Source organism: Dipodomys spectabilis, unplaced genomic scaffold, assembly GCF_019054845.1.
Source record: "Dipodomys spectabilis isolate Male_0828 unplaced genomic scaffold, ASM1905484v1 ptg000018l, whole genome shotgun sequence".
NCBI classification, from domain to species: domain Eukaryota; kingdom Metazoa; phylum Chordata; class Mammalia; order Rodentia; family Heteromyidae; genus Dipodomys; species Dipodomys spectabilis.
The window spans coordinates 21,988,689-22,004,863 of record NW_024870695.1 but is presented as its reverse complement, the minus strand read 5'-3'; the positions used below and the strand labels follow the sequence as shown (position 1 = coordinate 22,004,863).

At 52.3% G+C, this 16,175-nt stretch overlaps 1 protein-coding gene across 1 annotated transcript; it reads left to right on the top strand.

The window, feature by feature from the left end:
• Nucleotides 1–639: 639 nt before the first annotated feature.
• Cd300a (CD300a molecule) lies at nucleotides 640–15,838 on the top strand. The gene is made up of 8 exons (XM_042673994.1): nucleotides 640–658; nucleotides 4,411–4,865; nucleotides 7,681–8,067; nucleotides 8,654–8,786; nucleotides 9,993–10,087; nucleotides 13,559–13,596; nucleotides 13,994–14,101; nucleotides 15,480–15,838. The coding sequence occupies exons 2-8, from the start codon at nucleotides 4,805–4,807 to the stop codon at nucleotides 15,630–15,632; spliced, it is 975 nt and encodes a 324-aa protein (XP_042529928.1). The 5' UTR covers nucleotides 640–658; nucleotides 4,411–4,804; the 3' UTR covers nucleotides 15,633–15,838.
• Nucleotides 15,839–16,175: the final 337 nt, after the last annotated feature.

The window sequence follows — 16,175 nt, the reverse complement described above, 5'->3', positions numbered from 1 at the left end:
TGGCTGGGACATCAGATCCCATAGATACTGCTTTTTGTCTCTGTAGGGTTCCCCTCCATTTCTAGGCAGATTTTGTGGGTGTGTGATCAAGAGTCTAGCCTAAATCACAATCGCCAGCTGACATCAACACTTCCTCCTCCCCACTCCTAGGCTCTGTCCGCTTTTTACCCCCACCACTGCACCCTCCTTCCATCCTTCTCCCATCTTCCCTCCTCCTCAGGGCTCCACCCAGCCACCAGTGAAAAGCAGGGGGTGCACTTGGGTAGGGAAACTCCTCATGGCTCAGGCATGTGTGGCTCTCAAAAACTTTGTCCAAAGGTTTATTTTTGTTTGTTCACTTGTTTTTTTCTTCTCTCTCTGTATCACAGGCTAACCTCAGACTTAAAAATCTTCCTGTCTCAGCCTCTTAGGTGTGGCATCACAGGAAGGCCCCCCAACACCCAACAGCACCAAAAAGTTCTAATATGTATGGCTTGAGCCTTGTCAGTGTTCTCCTAAAGAGATGTGGTTAGCCTGACTAGGAAGTGGCATTCGGCCTGTGCTCTTTCTGCTCCACCCTAGAGCCCCCTTCACCACAGGGCCATTTCTTTTTCATCCATTTAGCACCACCCCAGCTCATGCTCACACACCCTGACCCCTGGATGCACCATGAGGAAAGGTGAGCCTCCTCCTCTCCTAAGAGCAGGAATCCTGGGAAGGGTTTAGAGTCACATCCTTGGGTCCCCTCCCCTGTGGCTAAAACAAGTGCTCAGAAAGGGTTCCCACTAGCTGGGAGTCTTGGGGTGCTAGTCCCCAACCCAGAGCTTGCTGAAGCACCAAACCTTAAGGCGGTAGGAAAGCTTGAGATTTGCTTCCCTCCCTGCCTTTGTCTTCTCAGCCCTCCAGGTGAAATGAGCAGGTGTTTTCTACATCTTTACACCTGCAGCCCCACCCCGGCCCTCTTCTAGGGCAGCTCAGCAGCGGCAAGAAGTGGAGCAGCAGCCTGCCCACCTAGAGATCCAGTGAGTGGACAGTACCCAGTTGGTTGCAATCTTTTTGATCTGCTGACCATCTGATAAAAAAAAAAAAAAAACCCTCTGGTTTTTGTCCACTATCAGCCAGGAACCAGAGACCCTAGAGCCCAACTTTCAGCAACCACTTTCATGAGGTACTGACCACTTAGACTGCCTTGGAGGTCAGAGCCCCCCCTCCCCTTCCCTAGAGGGGTATACGTGTGTGTGTGTGTGTGTGTGTGTGTGTGTTGGTACTGAGGTTTGAACTCTGAGCCTCCTGCTCTTCCTGTTTCATTCAAGGCTGGTTTCCTACCAGTTGAGCCACTTCTGGCTTTTTGTTAGTTAACTAGAGATAAGAAAGAGTCTCCTATATTTGTCTGTCCTGGTTGGCTTTGAATCTTGATCTTCAGAGTTCAGCCTCCTCAGTAGCTAGGATTACAGGTATGAGTCAGCAGGACCTAGGTCAAGTATTAGATTTTGTCAAAGGCTTTTTCTTCATCTATGAGATAATGATCATGTGACTGGTTCTTTAGTTTATTAACCTGCTGTTTATGTTGAACCATCCTTGCCTTCCTGGAATAAAACCAAACCAACTTGATGATGGTATATGATTTTTCAATGTGTTGTTGAATTCACGTTGCAAGAATTTGCATCTATGTTTATCAAAGGAATTTGTCTATAATTGTGTGTGTGTGTGTGTGTGTGTGTGTGTGAGAGAGAGAGAGAGAGAGAGAGAGAGAGAGAGAGAGATCAGTGATCCATGCTACTATTGTTCCTTCTTCTGAGTATGCCACCCATCAGCTTACTCCCTCTCCCTGAACCTATTTTTCACCAAGGTATAAAGTGATATAGAGATATTGTACCCATCTTAAGTGTTCAGCTATTTACATTTGACAGGCTTACATGATGTTACTACTACCCCCTTGGTGCTCCCTGCTGGGTAGGGTTTGTAAGAGGACTGGGAGGCCTTCCTAGTTCTTAGAGCCCAGCTGCATTTCTGTGACCTGAGAGCTACACTAGGCTCTGGGCTCCTTTCTCCCATTCTGTGGGGGAGCCTAAGGCTGTGGGGCTTCCAATGGTTCCTGATTTCCTAGAGTCTTACATTTTTACCTGGAAGAGGTCTGTTATGAGAACCATGACAAGCTAGTGTGGATGGTGCCCTGGAGACTGAGGGTCACATTGAACATCCAAGTGTCTGAGGGACCTCAAGGCTGGGTTTGATTCCCCAGGAGTGGGCAAGGAGGAAGCATGGGTCCAGCAGAGAAGCAGGCAGGCAACATGGGCTAGGTCAGGCCACTGTAGCTAGTCTCACCCATCTCCTGGAAAAGAGAAACCAGAAACTTCCAGTCCTTAGACTGGTGCTGTCGCCCCTCTCCTGACAACTTGTTTTACCCATCTGGCTCTGTTTGCTTCTTGAGGTCTTAATCACAAGTTGTATAGGTTTAGCCACAATTGAAGCACTGGTCTGCAGGGGGCATCCTCAGGCACTCTCCCTGCCCTCATGGGCTAACTCAGCTGTCAAGTTTTTCTTTCTACCATGGGGCATAGACCTGCTTCTCAGCAGGTGGGGCTCAGTGACCCATGGGCTAAGGCTGTCCCTGAGAGGTTTGGGGGCTCAGAGAAAGGAAATGGAAGAGAGGGGTGGGCACCTGCCTCTGTGCAGGCAGGAGGTGACCCTGACTTTACCACCTTGGACTGTGAAACTGCTGCGGGAGCCCCCAGTTCATCTACACCCCACATCTTTTGTGGAGACCCTCCACTTTTCAAGACTCAATAGCCACTGGCATCAGCATCCTTCCCACGGGCCTCTAGTCTTGCATCTACATTGGAAAGAGCCTCTTCCTAGGTCTGGGGTTTTGTGGCTGGTGCAGGAAGCCCCTGGGAAAGGGGCTCAACCCTTGGGTCCTTGGCTTGGTCATCCTTCTCACAAATTCCCGTTAGTGATGAGCATCAGGGAGGGACAGGAAGGCATCACTTCCTCAATATTCTGGCACCCCTTGCCACATGGTCATCTGTGTCTTTTGGGTCTGTTGGCAGGTGGGTTGAAGGAGGGGCGTGGCAGGGACTGACATGGGAAAGCTTCTCTTTCAATCATTCAGTGCCTCTCTCTGGTCCTGAGAGGAGGTGATTTCCCATAAGTGATTTGCTAAGCATTCTCCTCATACCTATTGACCTAATTGTGTGTGTGTGTGTGTGCATGTGCACGTGTACATGGGCATGTGTGTGTTTGTATGTGCACCTCCATACTGGGCTTGGACTCAGAGCATGGGCACAGTCTCTGAGCTTCTTTTGCTCAAAGCTAGCACTCTTCTACTACTTGAATCACAGCTCCACTTCTGACTTTTTTTTTCTGATACTTTAGTAGTGATAAGAGTCTCATAGACTTTCCTAATTGGCCTGGCTTCAAACCTTAATCCTCAGCTCTCAGACTCTGGAGTAGTTACAGGTATAAGCCACCAACACCGAGCTGGACACATGGATGTTGTAGGGACTCTGCTGTCTTGTCCACATAGACTCCACCCGTACCCACATGCAGGCCATAACAGCAACCCCATCTTACAAAGACAGCCCCGTGAACATGAAACTAGCGTTTTAGATGCCAGGTCAAAACTCCTGGGCTTCCACTGTCACATCTGCCCATGCCCCTACAAACCATATAAAAAGACCTGGCAAAGGGCAGAAAAGGACTTGCTGGGTGGCATGGGAGTCATAGGTAGGCAGTACTTCAGTTCCTCAGCAGCCAATCTCCTGGGGCACAGATACAAGCTATAGTTTTTGTTTGTTTGTTTTGTTTCATTTTGGTTTTTGGTCGGTCGTGGGGCTTGAACTCTGGGCCTGGGTGGTGTCTCTCAGCTCTTCAGCTCAAGGCAAGGTCTCTACCACGTGAGCCACAGCGCTACTTCTGGCTTTTTTTTTTCTGCTTATGTGGTGCTGAGGAATCAAACCCAGGGCCTCATGCATGCAAGGCAAGCACTCTACCACTGAGCCACCTTCCCAGTCCTACAAGCTATAGTTTTAAACAAAGAATTGGAGGAGGAAGATGCTGGTGGCTCACACCAGTAATCCTAGCAACTCAGAAGGCTGAGATGTAAGGAGGTCTGAAGGCAGTCCTGGCACAAAAATTAATTAATTAGTTATTCTAAAAAGGCCGGGGTCCAATGACTCCTTGCGTAGGTCCACTGGGTACAACACCAGAGGGAAGGTCACAGCCTTCCTGAGGACCTTCCAGCCAAAGAGAAGCCATATATCCAAGATCAGGAACACTGATAGATCCTGAGGCCACTGTGCTAATTTGGAGGGAACAGACCTAGAGCTGGGACTCCTGGGAGGGGAGCTCTGCTGGAGACCTCATAGTGGGCACTGAATGGTGGGCCCTGCAGGGTGAGCTCCACCCAGGCTCCGCTTGTTCCTCCTACAGGGCTGCCATGCTGACCACAGGGAAGCTGGGTGCCAACCAGAAGGAAATCCTGCTCTCCTGTCCAGAGGATGTCTTGAACATGGGGGAGCAGATCTGTGAGATTTGGGAGGGGGGAGAAAGGAAACTCCAGAAGGGTGTTCTCAGCTCTGGGGCACTGCTGGGTCCTGCCCACCACCCTGGGGTCCTCTCCCACCCTCTTATCAGCCTGAAGCTGCCTGAGCCCACTCAACTTCCTCCATTTTCTCACGAGTCTCAGGAACAGAGCTGAAAGAAGCCCTAAAGGAAACAGCCAGGAGAAAAAGCAGAAGTTGGAGGCCTGGGGATTGGCCCAGCCCAGAGGGGCCCCAGGTCCACCATTGTCTTGGCGCCGCTGCAGGTGGCTTCAGGGGGAAAAATGAGCCCTTGGGTCCTGGCTGTGTGGCTGCCTTTGAATCTGCTGCTTCTCTGGCTCCCAGGTGAGGGGTCTTCTTCCTGGGGGCTAGGGGGGGCAGGAGATGGAAGGAGGGCAGGAGGGGGGGAGGCTGTGGGGAGATATCATGTGAGGCATTCAAGCCTGGACTCCTCTGTCCACACACCCTGGTGCCCTGTGTCCACCATATGGGAGGGACTGGCTGAAGGCCTCACTCCTGGGAGGGAAGGGCCAGGGTGCCTCTGACTTTGGATGTACCCCGGTGTGGGGCAGGGCAGAGTGGGGGCCATGGAGAGGTGTGGGGGAGGGGAAGGTATCTGGGTCCCCAGAGAAAATGTGCCAGCCTGGGTGAAGAGTGGCCAGGAACAGACACCTAGGTGCTATGTGCTTGGGGAAGGTGCTTGTGGGTCACCAGATTTGGGGTGTAAGAGGAAGGGTGGGGACAGGGAAAGAAGGTTTCAGTCTCTGTTAAGCAGCTCCAGCCAGGGCAATTCTAGGCTGTAGTTGAGGGACAGTAGTCCTGCGTGGAGGGGAGATGGGCCTGGGGAAGAGGACAGGTAGCAGGGCCAGTTGGGGGGAGACTTTCATGAAGCCAGAGGGTGGAGGAGTCCCACCAAGGACAAAGCCTCCTCCCTCAGATTGGTCTCTGAGTCCTCCTTACCACAGACTCCTCAAACAGTCCTGCTGTCTTGTTGGACTAAGTCCCAGAATTTCTTAGTGCTAGGAAGCCAGCCTTTCCCCCTAACTGCCCATTTTGAACTCAGAGATTCTTGCTCTTGTTTGATTCTCTTTTGCTCAAAGTTGGTGCTCTACCATTGTAATTATAGCTCCACTTCTGGCTTTTTGGTGGCTAATTGGAGATAAGAGTCTCACAGATTTCCCTGCCTAGACTGGCTTTGAACCTCAATCCTCAGATCTCAGCCTCCTGAGTAGCCAGGATTAAACGCATGAGCCACTAGTACCTGGCAGTCAAAAGTTATTGAGACCTCATCTCAACCAGTGAAAAGCTGGATATGGTTGTGTTTTCCTGTCAGGAGAAGTATAAATAAGAGGATCACTGGATGACTGGGCATAAATGTAAGAATAAACTATGTCAAAAATGACCAAAGCAGCAGGTACAGGAGGGAAAAACTGGGAGAGAAGGAAGGGGTGACATTGTCCAAAAAGAAATGTACTTACTACCTGACTTATGTAACGGTAACCCCTCTATACATCACCTTTAGGATAACAATGTTTTAAAATCTAAAAAAAGAAAGAAGCTAAGCCAAAGGGCTGTCATTGTGGTTTAAGTGGTAGAGTATCTGCCTTGCAAATGAGAGGCCCTGAGTTCAAACCTCAGTATTGCCCCACTCCAGGTTAATAAAATGAAAGAATTCCAACCTAGGTAAAGAGTAGACCCCACCATTTCTGATGACAGGGCCTCTCGAGGGTCCCAGGAGGACAGACACACAGCCATGCCTCAGCCGGGCGTGTGGCCATCCCAAGGCCAGCTTCAAGCTCCCTGATCAGGGGCAGCATTAGCTTCATGTCAGCACTCTCCCAGCTTTGTATCTGAGAACTGGTTGAGAAAATGGCAGACATAATATTGGCAATCAGAAATGAGCTTAAGCTGGGGGCTAGTGGCTCATGCCTATAATCCTAGCAATTCAGGAGTTTAAGATCTGAGAATCATGCTTCAAAGCCAGCCCAGACAGGAAAGTCCATGAGACTCTTATCTGCAATTAACCACCAGAAAAGCCAAAAGTGAAGCTATGGCTCAAGTGGTAGAGCCATCTGCCTTGAACAAAAAAAGGTCATGGAGAACACTTAGGCCCCAGAAATCACACACACACACACACACACACACACACACACACACACACACACGCACACACCCACACCCACACACGCACACACATGCACACACACACACACAATATTTCTTTAAAAGGAAGGAAGGAAAAAAGAAAGAGCAAGAAAGAAAGAAAGAAGAGAGAGAAAAAGGAGAGAGAATGAGAGAGGGAGGGAGGGATGGAGGAGGGAAGAAAGGAAGGAAGGAAGGAAGGGAGGGAGGGAGGGAAGAAGGGAGGGAGGGAGTAAGGGAGGGAGGGAGTAAGGGAGGGAGGGAGGGAAAGAGAGAAAGAAAGAAAGAAAGAAAGAAAGAAAGAAAGAAAGAAAGAAAGAAAGAAAGAAAGAAAGAAAGAAAGAAAGAAAGAAAGAAAGAAAGAAAGAAAGGAGAGCAAGAAAGATCTTACTTGAAAATTAAGTGAGCAGATCTGGGCCAGCTGGGCTGAGTGTGGGTGAGTGAGGGCTGTTGTCACTGAGCCCTGCACTCAGAACTGTTTTGACCCACACCCTAATCAATTGCGTGCATTGCCCTTGTCAAAAAAGCCACCCTGCTCAGGTGCCTGTGGCTCACACCTGTAGTCTTAGCTACTCAGGAGGCTGAGATCTGAGGATCATGGTTTGAAGCCAGTCCTGGCAGGAAAGTTCATGAGACTCTTTTCTCCAATAAACTACTCAAAAAAGCTGGCAGTGGTGCTGTGTCTCAAGTGGTAGAGTGCTCACCTTGAGGAATAGAAGCTCAGGGGCAGTGCTGAGGCCCAGAGTTCAAGCAGCCAGATCTGCACAACAAAACAAAAGGCCTCCCTGCTTGGGTCTGGCTCCTCTTCCCCAGTGGGACCAGATGGGCTTGTGGTGGCTGCTGGGGGAGGGGCAGCATGTGTGAAAGCAGGGTGAGGACTCTGGGGGACTGAGGCTGAGGGGAGACACTGCTGGGTCAACCTCTTGGGTTGCTGGAGTGGTGCAAAGGGGTGATCTGGCTTGGAGGCCCTGACCCCACCCATCTGTGAAGGACTAGAACTGGAGCTTGTGTTTTCCAGGCTGCTGTCTTCTGAGAGGCCCCAGAAGAGTGACAGGCACCCAGGGCGGATCCCTGAGCCTGCAGTGCTGGTATGAGGAGAAATACAAGACATATAACAAATACTGGTGCAGAAGCTCAAGTGTGCTAGGACTATGTCAGAATACTGTGAAGACCAAAGACTCAGAAAGAGAAGTGAGCAGAGGCAGAATGTCCATCAGTGACCATCCTGAGAACCTCACCTTCACTGTGACCTTGAAGAACCTCTCTCTGGAGGACTCAGGCTCTTACTGGTGTGGGATTCATATACCCTGGCGTGAAGGACTGGATGACTACATCCAGGTTTCGGTGTCTGTGTTCTCACGTGAGCCCCCCTCCTACCAGCCCTGGGGCTGCCACACAAGCTCAGGTGGGAGAAGCTGGGGCAGGAATCAGATCAGAGCCTGGGAGCCATTCTGGGAGGAGGGGTGGGGGAGAAGGAGAAAGAGAGGTAGAGAGGGGGGGGAGAGAGGGAGGGAGAGAGGGAGAAAGAGAGAGAAGAAATAGAGACAGAGAAAGAGATAGAGACAGAGACAAAGAGACAGAGAGAGAAACAGAGAGAGACAGGGACAGGCAGGGACCCGATGGTGACGGTGCTTTGTGCAGAGCGGGCTTGGACAAGTGACAAGTCAGATTTGCAGTTAGATAATCATGTCCAGTGGAGTGTGGCTGGGGCTGGCTGGGCCCCAGGGGAGGATGGGGAGGTGACTGGGGCTCTAGGCAGGACCTGCCTTCAGGAGCAGGACACAGGTGGGCCTGTTGGGGGTGGGGCAGTACCTGAAGCCCTTTAGGAAATAATCACTGGGGCCAGGAGGGTCCTGGGGTGGCTCTGGCCCAGGTTTCCATCCTGCTCCATTCTGAGCAAGTACTGAGTATGAAATCAAACCCAAAAGGCCTTGCCAGTGATGAGGGAACGGAGGAGATGCCCGAGTCTGACTGGTGATTTTTGCTTCCAGTAACAACACCAGTAGCCAAGACCTCAACAACCACAACCAGAGCTTCTACTGTACCACCCACCAGCCCAGCCGAAAACCGTCCTACCCAAGAATCAAGCAGCCAGGGGAATTACCACAAGGGCCAGGGCCCATGGTAAGGCCCCAAGTCCCTGACCTCACACAACCCTGAATGTCCAGAGTACCTGGTTCTCAGATAAGTAAAGTGAGGCGCAGAGGGGTAAAGCAATTTTCCAGCTGCATGGCTTCATGATGGAGGGTTGGGTTCCGTTTTACCCAAACCCTGAAATCTTGGGTTCTTTCTCTAAGAAGGGCTTCCTAATTTGGGGGCAGGCAGGGTAGGGGGGGTGCTCACTTACCCCACAGATATTCTGACAACATCTGTCTTGAGAAAATGGTTATGAGCCATTTCTGGGGTTCGGATACTCCCCATTCTGACACCTCTGGCCACTGCAATTTCACCCTGGTGCTGCCACAGACCCCACAGCCCAGAGCCACGACCACCCCCAAACCCCTTAGGAAGTTCCAGCTGCCCTAAGGGAAGCCCAGGCTACCCCACTCCAGTTGCCTTGGATTGAGTCATTCATTAGACTCAGAACTCCCACCGTTTCATCACGAAGTCTAAAATGATCCAGATCGACTTAAGAAAGAGACCCATGGTGAGGGCTAGATCCTGTACCTCGGTGATGGGGTCAGGGATCCTGGGGTCTCCAAGCACTGACCCACTAGAAGCAACCAGCCCTCCTTGGTTGGGGTTTTACTACCTGGACTGTGATTGGTTGAATCACTAACACGTGACTGCCATTCATCCTGACATTCAGTCCCTTTCCTTTCCCTGGAGGCGGGGCTAGTCCAAACCCAGGTCCTATCCCTGGTCTTCTCAGTTTACTCAAGGGTGACCCACAAGCAAATACACTGTAGGACCTGGGACAGAGGCCAGTCACATAGCTCAAGCCCTTCATCTCAACCCAATCAGAGTCCTAGACAAAGTCTCAGGGTTAATGTCAGACAAGGAAAAATTCAGGCCTCCAATATTCCATTTCCAGAGTTTATTGTGCAGGTGCCCAGGAGAGGCAGAGGTCAGCCTGGAGTTTGTGCAGTTCTCTCTGTGTGTGTGTGTGTGTGTGTGTGTGTGTGTGTGTGTGTGTGTGTGTGTGTGTGTGTGTGTGTTGTAAGCGTCTGACTGCATACATCTATTTGAAAGCTCATGAGAGAGCTGGGATGAAGCTCAGTGGTCGAGCGCTTGCTCAGCCTGCGCAAGGCCCCTGGTGCTAGCTCCAGCACCACCAAAAGAGCTGGAAGTCAGAGAGGCTGGTGTCCTCACGGCCCGCACCGTCCCCAGGCTCCTCACACTGCTCTCCTTGCTGATGCTCCTGCTGCTTCTGTTTGTGGCCACTGCGCTGCTGGTCTGGAGGATGCTTCAGAGACGGGTCAAAGGTGAGTTTGCTCTCTCCCTGCTCCCACCACCCCACAGGGGCACAGCCTGACCGCAGGGTCTTCGTCAGTGAATACAAACCTCAGACCACCCAGACCACATAACCCGATGGGGCCCCAGAGCAGCTCTCCAGGCTGGAAGGTGGTGGTCTAAAGGAGCCGTGTTTGCTGGGGATGTGCAGATGCTGACTCGTGGACAGCTCCTTCTGGTTTAAAACCTTTACATGACCTCCAGGCTCCCAAAATGCTGCCCTGTAGGGCAGTCAGGCCTCTACCATGTGGTCTTTTTTATTTTATTTTTCCATGTTGGTGCCAGTCCTGGGGCTCGAACTCAGGGACTGGGTGCTGTCCTTGAGCTTTTGTGCTCAAGGCTAGTGCTCTACCACATGACCCACTTCTGGAATTTTTTTTAAGTTAATTTGAGATAAAAGTCTCATGGATTTTCCTTCCCTGGCTGGCTTTGACCTGAGATCCTCAGATCTCAGCCTCTTGAGTAGCTAGGATTACAGGCGTGAGCCACCGGTGCCCCACTTTAAACCCCTTCTTACAATTGCTTTTCCTTCTGTGTTTGGTCTAAAGCTGGAGTGCCATCCCTTGCCTCTCCCTGGCTCATCCCTTCCGAACTCTAAGGGCTGCCACCAGATTTCCTTCCCCCAGGACCTTCCCTGTGTGTGGCCAGGCTCCTGTGGCATCTCCCGGGTGGGCTCTCTGTGGCTTGGCTGTCATTGCCACTTCCCTGGCAAACCTGTGTCCACTCCTTCAGGTCCTGGCCATGACTCTGGGAGGTTTGAAGGCAATATCTGCTCATCAGGGTGTGGTTTAATAGCTCCGTACCAGCTGTACACTGGTGGTTCATGCCTGTAATCCTAGCTACTCAGAAGCTGAGATCTGACATTCATGGCTTGAAGACAGCCTGGGCAGGAAAGTCTGTGAGACTCTGATCTCCAATTAACCACCCAAAAGCTAGAAGAGGAGCTGAGGCTTAAGTGGTAGAGCACCAGCCTTGAGCCAAAAAAATCTAAGGGACAGTGACGATGGGGACTGAGTTCAAACTTCTGTTATTGTGTGCGTGTGTATTAGTACCAACACAGAGAGAGAGAGAGAGAGAGAGAGAGAGAAAGCTCCATGCCAGAAGAACATGCTAGATTATTACAGAGACAGGACAGGTGGAGATTTAGCCTCCTCTGCTTGGCAGGCAGTTCCCAGCCATCTCCAGGGAGCCTCAGTCTTTCTCCCTGGGTTGAGCCTTTGGGTGGAGATTTGAGGATTTTGGGGACCCCCAGCAAAGGAGGGGGATTCTCATCTCAGCCCTTTAGATTCTTGTACCCCAATGCAATAGAAGATTTCCAGGTAGAGAGACAGGGCAAGGCAGATTTACTCAGCAAGTAAAGCAAAAAGAACAGCTGTATTTCGGGGCTGCAGCATGGCTCAAGTGACAGAGCACCTGCCTTGCAAGTGTAAGGCTCTGAGTTCCATCCCCAGAATTGAAAAACAACTACGACAATAAAAACAACGAAGCAGATGTGCTTCGCAGGCAAGGCACTGGATATGGGAAGGGAAAGCTGAATTGGGTGCAGTCAGATGAAGTTGGTACACTGAGCATTCGAACGTCAGGGTGCCGCTGCTAGATAAAATGGCTGAGGGTGCGCTGGCTGACCATAATCTCAGCTCTGTTTCTGCCAGGGGTCCCAGGAAGGTGTTACGGCTGCCATCACTGGAAGTGATCTGATCCCCTGATCTGGGGTTCAGCCTCTTCATCAGAGGTGCTGCCTTCGTTTTAGGGGGTATTCTGCTGTTCATCAGGGAGAGGGGTAATTTTGGCCCTTTTGTTATGAAGGTGTGTGTGTGTGTGTGTGTGTGTGTGTGTGTGTGTGTGTGTGTGTGTGTGTCGTGGGGCATGAACTCTGGGCCTGGGCGCTGTCCCTGTGCCCTTCAGCTCAAGGTGAGTGCTCTACTACTTGAGCCAAAGCACCACTTCTGGTTTTCTGGTGGTTCATTGGAGATAAGAGTCTCACGGACTTTCCTGCCCAGTCTGGCTCTGAACCATAATCCTTAGATCTCAGCCCCCTCAGTAACTAGGATTACAGGCATGAGCCATCTGTGCCTGGCTTATCTATGAGTCTGGATGTGCCCAGGATCCAGTGACAAGAGAAGAGAGATCCAGGAAGAAATGGGGGCAGCCATGTCAGAATTTTATCCTGCTTTTAGTTTATCTGTGGGCTAGCCTAAGAAGTGCAGGGTATTTTGTTGTCTTGTTTTGTTGTGCCAGTATTGGGACTCGAATTCAAGGTTTGGGCACTGTCCCTTTGCTTTATTTGCTCAAAACTGGTGTTCTACCACTTGAGCCACAATTTCACTTCCAGTTTTTTGGTGGTTGATTGGATATTTGAGTCTCACATACTTTCCTGCCTGAGCTGGCTTTGAACCACTATCCTCAGATCTCAGCCTCCTGAGTAACTAGGATTACAGGCGTGAGTCACCAGCACCCATCTCTTGAAGTTTTTTAAGGATCCATTATAACAGATTCTCAGGGTAAATAACTTTATTTTACTATTTTATTTCATTGAGACAAGGCCTTGCTTTGTAGCCCAGGCTGGTGTCCAATTCTGAATTCTTCCTCAAGTGCTAGTGTTACAGGCATGCACCACCACACCCGACCTCTCAGGGCAATCTTTGTCCATCGAGGCTAACAATGAGGCTGGGCAGCAGAGATGGGCTTGCACATCACTTACTCACAGCTGCGGAGGCAGGGATCAGGGGACGCAGCCTCACGCTCACCCCTGGCGGCTTTTGGGGTGGCTTGCCAGAAAGGTCAGCCTCAGCTGACCTCAGCACTCGTGTGGAAAGAAAATCACTTCCTCTTCCCATCGGTCTGCCCCTGCTGTGTCCCCTTTCCTCAGGAGGTTCAGCCCTCACGTGGAAATGGGCCCCGCCCACACATGGGGTTTCCCAGCCTCGGCTCTGGGAGTTCCAGGGGACCCTTGGGGTGCCCTTTCACCTAGAAAGGCTCTGGATCCTCAAGTAGCCTCTGTGTGTGTGTGTGTGTGTGTGTGTGCAGGTACTGAGGCTTGAACTCAGGGCCTCACACTCTTCACTTGGCTTTTTCGCTCAAGGCGAGTGCTGTGTCACTTTGAGCCCCAGCTGCACTTCCAGTTTTCTGGTGGTTCAAAGCCAGGCCAGGCAGGAAAGTCCGTGAGATGCTTATCTCCAATAAACCACCAGAACTCATCCTTCTGAGTAGTTAGGATTACAGGCATGAGCCCCTGGCACCCAGCCATAATTTCTCTTTTAAACCTATAATTTTACACTTCATATACTGTATTTTCTCCTGCTAGTAAATGTTCTAGAAACTATGGCTGAGGTCTTCAGAGAAGAGCCTTTCTGAGAGAGGGGGGGAGGGGAGCGCATAAAGGTTCTGCTTCTGTCTATGTTCCTTTGTTCCAGGGTTCACCTCCCTCTTCTCTTGTCTCTTAGCTCGTGAACCTCCAGATCTGTCACAGAACCTCAGGCAGGTAAGGGGGGCTGTGGTAGGCGGTTCCCCAGGGAGGGGAGCCTGGCGATGGATGGGGGCGTGGTCGGACATTCCCATGAGCCTGTGGAGGTGAAGGTAGCTGTGGGGAGGGGGCATGTGGTCAGGGCAGAGAAAGCACTGGTCCCTGGGGCCTGTGTGGGGTTCTGGCCATCTGCTCTGTCCCCGTGTGGGGCGAGTGGAAGAGGGAGGAACACAGGAGCTGGCCTCACTGGGGAGCACCTGCTGCCTGGAGAGGACTGAGGGTGGTGGCCCGGTGGGAAGGGTGAGCTGGCACCCGGATCCCAGGGAGGGGGGCGTTGGAGCTGTCTGCAGAGAAGCAGGGGGAGAGGGGAGCTGGGGAAGGGACCCCAGGACACCTCCTGTCCACCCCACCGTAGGCTGCCGAGCCGAGCGAGCCCCAGTACGCCAATCTACAGCTGCACACATGGGCCCTGCGGGAAGGGCCAGCACCACCCAGGCAGGCAGAGGTAGAATACAGCACCGTGGTGAGTGGAGCCCGGCCCTGGCACGAGGGCCCAGGGCGGTGGGAAGGAAGCCGCGTGGGAGGTGGCAATGGGCAAAGGGGAGGCAGGGCCTGGCCCAGGCCGGCCTCACAGAGAGGCCAGGGTGGAGGCTCGGAGAAGAGCTTGGGGTCATTGTGGCTGGAGGTTGGGATTATTGGAACGGCCAGGACAGACAGCATGTATTATGAATATACATAGCACAGCTCCACGGTGAAGGGTCATGACCTTCTGTGTTGCTCCCCAGTCGCTGCTCTCTACTCTGCTTCTTAGATTTCTGCCCAAGACCCTGTGTGGCCAACACGTCGCCCACATGGTCACTTAAAATGGGATGATGGGATGGGGTCTATGCGGGAGATTCAAGCAAGGCTGGGGAGAGACACATTCAGATGGGGGGTATCTGGGCGGGAGGGCAGGGGCCCTCCAATCCTCCAAGTCCCAACCCCAGCCTACAAGAAGAAAAGCTCTTCTCAGACCTGCTGAGGGATGCCATGGAGGTTGCTGGTAGAGGCTGGGTGACTGACACCATTGCTGGAATGTTCTAGAAAAGTGACTCATCTCCTTATCTAATCTGTCTATTCTGGTACCATTTACCCCAGATGGCTGTGTCTACTCCATGTAAGGGAACTGAGGCGTCTTGTCCTGCACCCCTTGGGATCCAGAACACCATGTCCCCTCTGCCCGACCTGTCACCTTGCCTGTTGGCTGGGAGCCCAGCACCCCACTTTTACCCCCAGGGTCTCAGAGTCCCTGGCTGTGGCTAGTTCCTGGATGGCCACATGTCTTCAGACTCAGACACACGTCTAAAGGCCCCATCTTTCCTCGGGTCACACGGCCTCCAGTCCTCTAGGGCTCTGGGACCAGCCTGAGCCTGGTGTGGTGACTCACCACGGGGAAGAGGATGGAGGCAGATCTCCCTTCCACCAGGCCCCTTGGAGATGAGGCCCAGCCTGTGTCCCCAGCACCAGGATCTAACCACAGAGCTACAACCCCACAGGGGCCCATCTGCCAGCTGCGCTCTTCCTAGAGGGCCAGGGTCCCCACAGCCACTTCTGAGTCCACAGAAAGGGGACCCCGTTGTAACATTGTCAGGTCACACCATCAAGGGAGCCCCAAGGCACGTGGGGGAGCCCCACCAGTGCTCTAACCCTCTCCAGGCCTCAGTTTTCTTGTAGAATGGACCTGGACGGTCCACCCTGGGGGCCCCAGGAACACCCCCACCCCAGCCCAGGTGGAAAGGAGGAGCTGGGTGGGCAGGAGCGCAGAGCCCAGTCCTGGAAAGGGCGCAAGGCCCCGAGGCTGGGGCCTCCCATGATGAAGCCCCTTGTTCACCCCTCCCTGAGCCTGAGCTCTCTCCCCACAGGCTTTCCCCACCACGGAAGATCTTCACTATAGCTCAGTGGTGTTTAACGCTGAGAAGCAGGATGCAAACACCAAGAGACCCCAGGAGGAAGCAGAGTACAGTGTGATCCAGAAGCCGGGGAAAACCCCTAGGCCTCCCCCACCACCCTCTTAGCCCTCTCCCCTCCTGGGCTCCTGAGCTCCCCATAGGCTGCTTCTCCTGGGCTTCTGAGCTCCCCATAGGCTGCTTCTCCTGGGCTCCTGAGCTCCCCATAGGCTGCTTCTCCTGGGCTTCACTGAGGCTTCACAGGGACAGCAGGAAGCTCTTCTTTCTTTCTCTCTCTCTCTTCCTTTCTTTCTCTCTTCCTTCCTTCCTTTCTTTCTTTCTTTCTCTCTTTTTTTTTTTTTTGGTCAGTCATAGGGCTTGAATTCAGCGCCTGAGTGCTGTCCCTGAACTTGTTTGGCTCAAGGCTAGCACTCTACCACTTGAGCCACAGCGCCACTTCCAGTTTTTCTGAGTATTGTTGGAGATAAGAGTCTCACGGACTTTTTTTTGCCCCAGTTGGCTTCAAACCACAATCCTCAGACCTCAGCCTCCTGAGTAGCTGATGACAGGCGTGAGCCACTGGTGACTGGTGCAGGAAGCTGGTTTCTCCTTGTCTCTGCTTCATTCCAGCTCAGTCCATGTGGCTCCAGGAAATGACGTGGCTTACAGAGG

What these genes read in the sequence shown, in the direction of transcription:
- Cd300a (XM_042673994.1), top strand. Translation starts at nt 4,805, where the DNA reads ATGAGCCCTTGGGTCCTGGCTGTGTGGCTGCCTTTGAATCTGCTGCTT. An exon ending in GGGCTGCCACACAAGCTCAG is followed by an intron (nt 8,068 to 8,653) that starts GTGGGAGAAGCT and finishes TTTTGCTTCCAG; the next exon opens with TAACAACACCAGTAGCCAAG. An exon ending in CACAAGGGCCAGGGCCCATG is followed by an intron (nt 8,787 to 9,992) that starts GTAAGGCCCCAA and finishes CACCGTCCCCAG; the next exon opens with GCTCCTCACACTGCTCTCCT.